The sequence below is a fragment of the Pollachius pollachius genome (genome assembly GCF_949987615.1).
Source record: "Pollachius pollachius genome assembly, chromosome: 9".
Lineage (NCBI taxonomy): Eukaryota > Metazoa > Chordata > Actinopteri > Gadiformes > Gadidae > Pollachius > Pollachius pollachius.
This window is the reverse complement of record NC_136942.1, coordinates 20,685,169-20,696,279: the sequence shown is the minus strand read 5'-3', so window position 1 is coordinate 20,696,279 and position 11,111 is coordinate 20,685,169. Positions and strand designations below refer to the sequence as shown.

At 44.0% G+C, this 11,111-nt stretch overlaps 1 protein-coding gene across 2 annotated transcripts; it reads left to right on the top strand.

Annotated features, from left to right (window-relative positions):
- Positions 1–1,464: 1,464 nt before the first annotated feature.
- cUnh15orf39 (chromosome Un C15orf39 homolog) lies at positions 1,465–11,099 on the top strand. 2 transcript variants are annotated; one of them, XM_079743763.1, is made up of 4 exons: positions 1,465–1,696; positions 4,018–7,416; positions 7,990–8,024; positions 8,957–11,099. In XM_079743763.1, the coding sequence occupies exons 2-4, from the start codon at positions 4,047–4,049 to the stop codon at positions 8,960–8,962; spliced, it is 3,411 nt and encodes a 1,136-aa protein (XP_079599889.1). In that variant the 5' UTR covers positions 1,465–1,696; positions 4,018–4,046; the 3' UTR covers positions 8,963–11,099. Both variants share the same exon structure in this region, with proteins under 2 accessions (XP_079599889.1, XP_079599890.1).
- The last annotated feature ends 12 nt before the right edge of the window (positions 11,100–11,111 follow it).

Here is an 11,111-nt window from a genome sequence, read left to right as displayed (position 1 = left end):
CGCTCCCTCGGGAAGAGGTGGAAGTTATTTGATTCAAGCGCTTTTCTCCCTATCTCTCTCTTACGGAAGTGGATTAGGGCCACGTGATTATTTATTTTTTGAGTTCTAACTTTAAATTAAGAATTAAGAAACACAGAATTGTGCATTTATTCTCAGAATCCTTACTTTAAAGTCAGAACTACTAAAACGAACATTAACATGATCCAAAAATAGAATAATGGTGGTATGATTAATTAAACTTACAAGGGTCTGATTAGAACAGGTTTCATTGAAGATCCGTGGTGCTAACAAAAAAAGTTTGTACCTTGTAGGAGCACACGAAGATCCCTGAAAAGTCAATATTGGAGCTGCTTATGATAAACCTTGTTTCCAGGCGTTCTGATCTCATGCATCATCAAATCCTGGTTCTCATTGGTTCTAATAAAGTATTCCGGTAGAAATCCATCAGAGGTCATGGTTAATAGGATGCCAAGAGCGATGTACCTATTATTATTTGAATAGCTGGTTTCAGTGAATATCGTTGCCTGTGTGCAAATTCACTCTTTTTTTTTTTTACATCTCTCAGCAAGTAAATATACAATAGATGTTGGGAATACATTTGATTTTACAGGCCCACTCTGACATTATGAGGCAAATGCTGCATGTTTGTGAATTCAAGCTAATTAAGCGCTCAGGTTTGTATATGACATTTTTTTTATTATTATCTTTATTATCTTAACTTTTTTGTTATCATAACTTCAAGATAGCTTTTCATTAATTTATTTCGTTTTGAATGTTGCTGTGAGCGTATGCCACATCCATTACCCCTGGAGGCCACGTGTTGATGGGTCTTCAGGTGAGACGCCATGGCAACTGGAAATGAGGAAAGTTCTCTTAAGGGAGACGGCTCATCCCTTAGCAAGCATCCCTTTGCCTAAGAGGCTACAGGGACCGATGAGACAGTGGGTCTACACATAGCCCGACCTCGTTTATAACCCCCACAAACTACTTAGACAGAAACCCTTTCCGCAAATTAACATTCCTCCATCTCCCCACCATAATAACCCCAACATTTTATTTATTGATTTATATGAATTTATTAAATTAAAATATTATCCGTTAAACAAGTAAAAAAGAAAGAAGAACAAATCTCAAAATAGCAAAATACACAAGCAGGTGGGAGTATTTTATAGTCTCCCCTGCATGCAGTGCACCACAACGTGCACAAGTGAACAGCAGCAAGCAGCAGCAGGCGGGCTTTCGCTTACTTCAGGTCAGGATCCCTGACCGCATTTCACCGCGTTTGTTAATTGACACGTGACTTTTTTGATACTCGATCAAAGCTGCATGCATATTCAATAAGTTGCCAAATAAATGCAGTTTAGCCACGATGTCAGTGGGTATCCATTAACTCCGCCCATCGATCAAAGCCAATCCTCTTTAGACACACACACACACACACACACACACACACGCTTCATTTACACACACACTCTCTCTCTCTCTCTCTCTCTCTCTCTCTCTCTCTCTCTCTCTCTCTCTTCTGCTCTTCTCCACTGGTTGATCAGTGTATTGTGTGCGAATTAGTGTGAGCTTTGCAGTGGACTGAATTCCCCCTCCACGCGTCAACACTGGTCCCACGCTCACAACACGGTCCTGGGAAGCTGTGTTTCATGGAGAGCCTCAGGGCATGTAGTGGAGTTTTAACACTGGAGAGGTAAGACATATTATGTTTATTTCAAGTGTTAATTTGAAGGATTGGATTTGTGACAGTTGCACAGAACATCTGTCGCCTGGAGGGAACAGGAAAGGCATGAGCTTCTTAACGTGACGTCTCCGGGTTTATCTCTACCACAACGCTTACACCCGTGAGTCCAAGATTGGATCAATATCATGCATGCATGATAAGGCAAGGAGTTTTGAGTCACAAGTATGGCTAGCTTTTACTGATGGTCCAATATGACTGTTCTTTGAACTCACGACTTGTTTTAATGTGCGCCTTTAAACCGCATGTTCCTGGAGGGGTGGATTCAAGGTGATTAACCAAATCTTAGTTATTTGTTTGCTTACGTGAGATATTCCTCTTTCATCTGAACCTTGTTCTTACCTCAAGGCATTCCAAAGTTGTGATACCTTGGTTTCACAATGTTTGAGAATAGGGCAGAGAAATTGTCAGCCCATATCCTAAAAGTAATACTTATTTCCTGTCAACTAAACCCGTTCCTGCTCCGTCTCTCTCTCGCTCCCTCTGTCTCCGTCTCTGTCTCCCTCTGTCTCTCGCTCCGTTTGTCTCTCTGTGATAGGATTATTCGTTTCACTTTCTCCCATGCACGTACAGATGCTATATTTATGCGCAAGGAAGGTACACCGTAGCAGAGTAATAGGCTCCGGGAGAAGAGATATGATGTTAGTCCACGCGGGGTTCTGATCAGGCATTCCACAGCTCTTCCTGGAGGGTGGGCTGATAGTAGTGGTTGACCCTACTAAGCCTTATAGAAGTCTGTTATTTCCTAACAGGTCTGTAAAGGCAGCTGATATACCATTCACTCCACTAAGTGGCCTTGTTTGGTTATCTGTTAACAACCTAACATATGTTCTGGTCTGAGCAGTTAACAGAGAACTACCAAAAGGTTGCATGTGACATAAGTCATTCAGACTTTGTGTGTATGTATGTGTTCGCAGTCTGACAATTACTTTTGGGGGTCTAATCAGATTGTACCTCTATTTTGTGGCCCTTGTTTTGTAGCTTAACTTATCCTTATGTCGTCAAATGTCACAGATGAAGTCGATTTGTTGACGTTTATATCTATGATGAAATTCCATCATTGTCCTTATGTGACTTGATTTCCGTTCAAGGGTTGTTTGACTTTAAACAAATGACCTGGGAAGCGTGTCTGTGTAATTTGCCATCTACCAACTCTGAGAGAATGGGCCAAGAGGCAGAGGGCGAGATTGGAGAAGTAAAGTGATAATACAGCCTTACACACTTTGACAAACAGGCCCTATATTTCCGATATGTGTTTGTTATTTGTCACTGGCTGGCAGGTCAGGCTTCCCATGATATGCTCAAGTTTGCTATTTTCCTACATTACCCAGAATGACTTAACCCCGTCTCAACATCAGGCCATAACATTCTGTTAATTGTATATTTATAAATTGATTGGCATAATAATGATTTGCATAACAGGCTTTATAATCAATTGTGAATGCTAGCGAGACATTTGGCAGCATGCTATGACGCATACATGTCAAACAAGCCATCCAATGTTGCCCATCCCCTAGTGATGACGTTGGCAGGGTTAGAGAGCTGGAGACTCCAGCTAGCCTGGCAACATCAATAGCAGTTACCACGTGCTGGATTGACTCTTCCCCTTTTGGGGAAAACTAAACTCCCTCATCAAGTTGTAGCCAATACTTTTTGGTGAACATTTCAATAGGCAGCTCGTTCCTGAGGCTAGCAAGTATGTTCTCAAAGAAAAAGAGGGATGTTCATGATCAGACTGGTCGGCATGTCGAAGCCTGGATGCATATTGTGCTCCCCGGGGCCAGAACACACCAGATCAGCAGGGTTAGCCGTGACTACCCGGACACTTTCTTTCAGACGAGGCCCTGCCTCTGCAGCTGTAGGGACATGAGGGCCACGCCCCAAGCCCACAAAGCCCAAGTGCATTCTGGGTCCACCAAGCTGCTGTCCTCCTTCTCCATTACGGAGTGCTGGTCAGAGGGCCATTGCAAAATTTTACATGCAGTGATTCTGAGACAGAACCCTTTAGTTTTTGACCTATGGCAACGAATATCGTTTATATTTGTTCTCACTCAGAAATTGTGTTTCCTTTCATTTTATATACCAACTTGAACAAACTCATTTTGCCCATTGCACACATATGTACTGGCTATCAATAATCTCCTCTAGACCTAATGAGGCAATATGCCAATACTCATATGCTGTTTTCTAAGAGCCTTAAATCAGTCAACAAATAAGTAAACACATGGAACTAAGAGAGGTGGTATCTTATGGTGTTTGTTTTTGTTCCTCAGGACAGGAGGACCGCTGGTGAAGTGGGCACATGATGGAAAGCCAACGGGCTCCGAGTCTCAAGGACCCCGCGGCTCAGAGTAAAATGCTGCTGTTTGAGGGGACGCCCGCAGGAGCCATGCCTGGGTTCCTTGGTCCCCACGATCAGAAGTATCCCGTTCCCTACTATGCTTACGACCCGAGAGAGAAGGATGAAGCGGGGCTGATTCTCGCCTGGAGTGGGCCTAGCGCTGGCTTGATGGAAGGCAGAAGTGCTGTGAGTCATCAGTCTGGCATGAAGGGCAACAGCCATAGCGTCTACCAGCCATACAAGAAGACTTTCAGCCCAGAGGAATGCCATTCACGTTCCCCCTCAGTGTGCGGCACCCCAGGCAAGCCCGTTTCCTCACAATACGCAAGAAGTCCGGATATGAGCAGTCCTTTGGCCTGTTCGTCAACGTCTGTCATCAATCAAACAGCAGGACGTAGCAGTGCATCCCAGTCACCTCAAACCTCCATGCATCTAGCCATCCCCAAGGCGGTCTATGGACAAAGGCCATGCTGTTCTGAGCGGGGCTGTGTTTTAGGACAAAGATTTGGTGTAGAGCATGTGACTCAGAGGGTGCCTAGCGTCGTCCATGAGAGTGACTGGATGAACACTGGTGCCCACTACAGCCGTCCGTCTCCCATTCATAGAGCTGCACCAGAGTCGTCTCTGCAACAAGAAGGGACTCACTTTGAACACGGTGGAGAAAGGCCGTTGCCAAAGGATTCCAATGGGGAAAAATACCAGAATTTAGGACCATGTAGAGCAAGGACTATACCTGGTTACTTTGAGTCGCCCTTTAGTAGTTACCCGTGCATCCCAACGCACACATTGTTTGGCTCATTAACTCCACAGAATTTGCAGACTCCCCCAAGTGGATATCATGGCCTTCTTCCATCCCACCCTCACCAATTCGAGCATATGACCTCAACACAACATAGACTTCCATCACAGGTTTGTCAGGAACTCTCTCCGATGTCCAAATATGGGCATCTTCCACAACACCATGGGTTTTATTACCCTGAGGAAAATTTGAGGGTGGAGGGTGCATCAGTATGTAAAAACATTGAGAAGATGCATAGAGAAAGTGCCTCTGCATTTTCTAATCATTTGTTCAAAAACGTACAGGAACATCGCCTTCTCTATCAGCCTGATCATGGGGATACTTCTATGATTAACTCTGTTGCCATGCCAAATCCCTCATTCTTTAGAGGTTTGGATCCTTGCTATCCAGTTCCAAGAGTTCACATGACCGCCAGCCAAGTGAGAGGCTCACCAAAGGAACAACACACACCTCTGATCTATCACCCTAATGGTCTCACTACATCTCCAGTAGGCCAGCCCCATGGTTCACCAGTCAACTTACATAATGACAGAGGTAGCGCCCGATCACATGATAAACCATGTGGCTCCCCGCTGAACATGCATGTTGAGGCAAAAAGGCCCAGTGGGCATGTGGAAAAGTTATATCTTTCCCCAGGCAGATTACCAAGGAACAAAGTTCCACACAATAGCCTGCATGGAGAGCGATTCAGTAGACCCCCCACCATGACCCCGGACCGGCCCCTGGACTACTCCTGTCATAAAGTCCATGTCATAACTTCAAAGCAGTCCAAGGACCATACAGAGCCTACAGTTGTCCAAATGTCCCCAACTCACTATGGAGAACGTATTCACAAAGTTTACAGTCATGGTCATAACAGGACGTCAACGACGGACACATCTTCTCTGGTGACTAATGAAGACCATGGTACGTCACCATCTTGTTTCCCTACCACAGCTTTTAAAGGAAAACTCAAGAGGAGTAATTCACAGGTTCCCAAGGACTTCACCACCAGACCAATAAAAATTGAAAAATGTGATTTACCCGATGAGGAACTTTTAATCAAAAGACAAAAGTTGGAACGTGAGGGAGATTTAATGAACGACAATTCAACAGATCATCATCTAATGCCAATCATTGATAATGTCTTTAGTTTGGCCCCCTACAGAGCGCTCCTGCAGGCTTCTGGTATGCTGCTCTCCAATAAAAGGCTTTGGAACATTGATCAGTACACTAAACCTTGTGAAGATAAAACAGACCCTTCTGTACAAGATAAAGGACCAACAGAAGATGCAGAGCCCCCTAACGATGGCCCAGTGCCCAAAGAGGTGCTCTTCAGTGATGCCACAACAGTGAAGCCTACATCAGATCTTATTGAACAAAAAGCAATGAAGGTAGAGAAGCAGGAACTTGAAACAGAGGACTGTGTAAACAGTCATAGTAAAGTGATTCCAGCGGACTGTTCCGAGGCTGCAGTAAAAGGGGAGGCCGCAGAGGTTTCTATTCCTGACACTGGCCCCATGTTTGTGATCAAGAAGTGTGAACCAGAAGAGTTTGACATTACCCCTTCAAATGCAGTTTTAGATGAGACTTCTAAAACATGCCATACCACACCAGATGTTGGATTAGAATCTTCCCATCAAGAAGATGTCCAGCCACCCCCTGTACAACTGAAGGCATTGAGTGAAACATCCTCTAAATCAACTACACCTGCTGTGCAATCAGAAGACACACTCGGCACCCAAAGCACCCCTCAATTTACTATTTCCAAATACAAATTAATCTTACCTGATACCCACGGCATTGCTTCTCGCCGCTCACTAGAGAAGCCAGCCCTCCAATCCAACAAGCCTCCGATTGGGGCTATGGTTGAGGTCAACATTCAACCTATTGTGGAGGTCCACAAGCCCCCTGTTAAACCTATTGTGGTGGTCAACAAGCCACTCACTCTACCTGAGTTGGTGGCTGAGGTCAAACACCCTCCTCCACAACAAACACCTCCCATACAGGTCCGTGAGCGTTTCTTGAAGCTCCACCATTGCCTCTGCAACTTGGTGACTGAGGTGGTTTCGGTCTCCTCGGAGCAGGCCCTCAGAGACTGGATTTGTCAGGTGGAGAAGGTTAACTTGGCACTTTCTGCTAACAAAAAACACAGGATATCCTGTCTACTGGGCGTCGAAGCCGGACAAGCTTGGCTTAATGTACAGATCCAGTTGGCTCTGGACAAGGTGCTACACAGGATTGAGGAATATATCTCACAGGAACAATGTCCATTTCCACATGTCATGCGGACCGGGGCAGTGTTTATCCCCATGATGGTGGTGAAGAAGTTGCTGTTCCCTCAGGTCCAGGGTGGCCATATTGACCAGGTGCTGCAGAACCGTAAGGTGGAGCTGCGGCCCACCACTCTGTCTGAAGAGAAGCACCTCACTCAGCTCCACAGACAAGCCTTCTCGTCCAAACTCCGCAGGTTGATGTCCCTCAAACACCTGCCTCACATCTACACTGATGTGCTAAACCTTTTCCATCATGCTTGTGTCTCCAAGCGCCTAGGTAAGAATTGCAATCCCTTTGATTTTCTTTTTAGAATATCTGTGTTTTGGTATTACATTTGGATGTTTAGCAACATTACAGGTAAATATCCCAATGCATTTACACGTGACATCTTGAGGCAACAGAAGCTACTTCTTCACAGGAGTAAGCAGTAATGCAACTGTAAAAGAAAGTTGAGGTTACATGTGTCATCTTACTACATTGGTTGGTTGTATTGTTCCCCAGGAACAATACAACCAAACAGGTGGTTGTTCAGGCTGTTCCCTAGGAACAATACTACTTTCACAACAATAAAAATGTTAAGTACTTGCACAATGAGCTTATGCATACACACCCCAGTCTGATGTTATTTGTATCGCACACCTGTCATGGTTCATTTCCGGCTCCTTGTTTTACATTCCTAGAAATCCTATCTCTTTTAAACCCATGTATCCTTCAAGAAGGAGACATTCGGACTGTTGGTACTTGATTCGTTTTTCTTCAAATGATGGAGGATTTATATTATTTTGTATTCTTATAATTTATTTCACTTAAAAGACAGTGTTCCGTTTAAAATCCGTTTATTTTTTACAGAATCGTCCACATCTGATCTCCAAAAGAAAGTACAGGTATACTTTATTTTATGCTGTCACCAACTTTGCTTTCTATTCACTGCTTTTCCCCCATATTCACTATTGACGAATAGTTGCTCTTCACTATTCTAATTAGGGTGCGAGTCCCTTGCACCCTAATTTCTCCCTCATTCAAGTCAGATCTTGGCTTGACTGTTGGCTGATTGGCTGAACAAGTCAAAGATGTGACGAGCGAGCATTATGACTTGTGAGAGTTTGATTATGGGATGTGAGAGTTCATGAGGAGGAAGTGATACTCTAGCATGTTTGGCTCTGTGCGGGTAGGAGGGATTTCACTTCTTCAGAAGCCCTAGAGGCCCATGATTAACGCCTCACTAATAACACTGTTAACCATTTGACTTTTCAGCAACGTTGTAATGCGATTCAGAACGACTGTTTCCTGGGACTATTTTTAGTGATTTCTATCGTTGTCTTTTCATAAATCACTGAACTTGGTTGGACCGTCAAGTTCAGTTAATCCGTTCTATTCCTGTTTGAGGGTAGTGTTGGCATGGCACACTTTGGGGCACTTACTTCTGTAGCGGCAATTTCTCCATCTCCAATTTTTGCTTTGCCTTTTACTTTACTTGACTGGTATATGAAAACTGCCCGAGGACAATCTCCTCTCAGACAGAGCTAACATATGACTTGATTCATCTCAATGTATTACTTGAGTAGGTAGCTCATATTCAGTGTTTATGTAATTTGTAAACACCAATACCTGGAAGTTATAATGCTATTCGTGATTGATTAAAGATTACTATGGGTGAAATGGCAATCTTGAGGACTCTTTAGGACTTGAGATACATAAAGTTTTTGCATACCTGTTTGACTTGTAGGTTCTGTATGGCTTCTATTAAATGATTGTTTAATACTATTAGATTTGCAAATTTGAAACTGACATTTGGTCTCCATTATGTGTGTTGCAGGAGTAAAGCTGGATAGGTTCTTAAAGACGGAGCTAGAAGACCGCTCAGAGGACCCTGAAGGCCTCAAGACTCCTGCATACATTGAGATTTTCACAGCCCCACCGTTTCCAGGGTCCAACAGGCAGATGCATCCACAGCAAGAGGGGGAAACGTCATACCCTATCAAACGGAAATCTAAAAGCAGGGTGAAGAGATGTTCAAGGCAGGCATTTCTGGATTACAGGTCTTCCTCGCCGGACATTGAAGTTGAAAACAAGGAGCAGGAGAGGAACTGGGACGACGTGAACTCACTGGGGGAAACCAAAACTGACGTGCAAAGTGGTCAAGAAGGGTCCGAAAGGGTTGAAGCACTGGTAGGCTCCCCGGGGAGCATAGAGAACACCTGGACTTGTCCCCTATCTTCGGATGAATTATTTTCATCATCCAGTGACATGGAGATGGAGGGATCCTCCATCCCCTCCCTGGTCAACCCTGCCTTAGACTCTGTGAAAGGTAAATTGCGACCAAAGAAACCCTCGGGCATGATTCTCAAACTGCGGAGAGTGCTATTTAGTAAGGGCCTCAATGGTAGAACCGCATGCTACAAGACGGTGTCTCATTCTGGGACCTTTTCAGACTTTTCCCCCACCAGGGCCAAAAACGGAGAGAGGCTGAAGGCCAGAAAGCCGGGAGGCAAGAAGGACCTCTTCCTTAGTAGGAGGTCGACCAAGGTCCCCCACTGGAACCAGAGAAGGGAGGGCTTCTCCCGGGCCCTGCGTTCTCTCTCCGGGTCTCGAAGACGCAGCAGATCCTGTTTAAAGATCCAGTACTGCCCGTACCTGTCTGCCTGCCACAGCGCCGAGCACCGGAGGCGCTGGGTGCTGCGCTCGGCCGTGCAGAGGGCTCAGAGAGCCATCAAGTTATGCTACCCGGACTTGGTGGGAAAGAAGATCCTGCATCTGTACGAGGAGGACGACAAGTCTGAGGTGTGGTACAGGGGTGAGGTGGTGAGCATCCACGAGGCTCACCCCAACCCCCTGAAGAATGTGTTTGAGGTGAAATACGACAGTGAACCTGAGTGGAAGTACTTCCTGGAGCTGTTGATGGACTTTAAAAAAGGTTGGCTCAAGATTGCTGAGTAGGTCTTCGTTGGAGCTCTTCTGTGTGGGGGATGTTTGGACTGTTTGAAAACTGTTTTATAGGCCTGTGACTTTGCACTTACTTTTTTCTAAGTGTTATTTATACGTTTTGTATAATCAAACTATTAAAGTAGGATCTGACAGCTGTTTGTGAGATGTGTGAGGGAGTGCCCTTTATTGCTGTTGAATTAATATGCAACTTTCTGGTGGGTAAAAGCTATCTTTAATTCGTTTGGCTCAAAACTAGCAGGATAGATCAATTTCACGCTTCTCTAAACCTTTGATAGACTTACTTAAAGGGTTAATGGTTTGGTTGTGATCACAGAATCTTTGTTTTATGTGTCTGAAGTAAATGTTGTTTGCAATTCATTCACAAACCACTCTGCTTTTGGAACATCAAGTCACTTATATATAGCGTGTTTGAGTGCATGTTCTATAGTTGCTGGTCTTGGCATTACTATGGATATCAGAGCTGCTAATTGTCTGAGATGCGAAAAATAGGATTTCTGATTGAATTGTCAAAATTACCCTCATTAAATTGTTAGTATATTTGTTTTGTATGAAATGTTATAAAATTGTTTGATTCTATCGTATGACATGAAGAAATCCTTTATGATTGAAGGAAAAACTGGTCTTTAGTCTACACTAAAGTTAGGTTTGAGGGTTATTTTGGATAGCGGGCAGCTATTCAGTCCATACATACTGTACTCAATGTGAAGAATATACAGAAAATTTAAGTAAAATATCAAACAGGTGAATTACTTTTACCATCTAGGGATTTGCATCACTTATTACAAAAGGCCTTGTGTGGTCAAGATTGTTCAATGGTCCGAATCATATGTTCATCACAAACCTGTGGCTTAAGTACACATTCCATCCAGTCTATATATGGTGTTGTGCATCCATCACTGAATTCCTTTTAGTATAGAACATCGAAAGCTTAAGAGGTAACTGGGGCATGAAAATACATTCCTATTGTGTATATTCAGATTTTTAGTGGGTGTAAGGAGTTTTAATAAAATCGGTTTATCACAGCA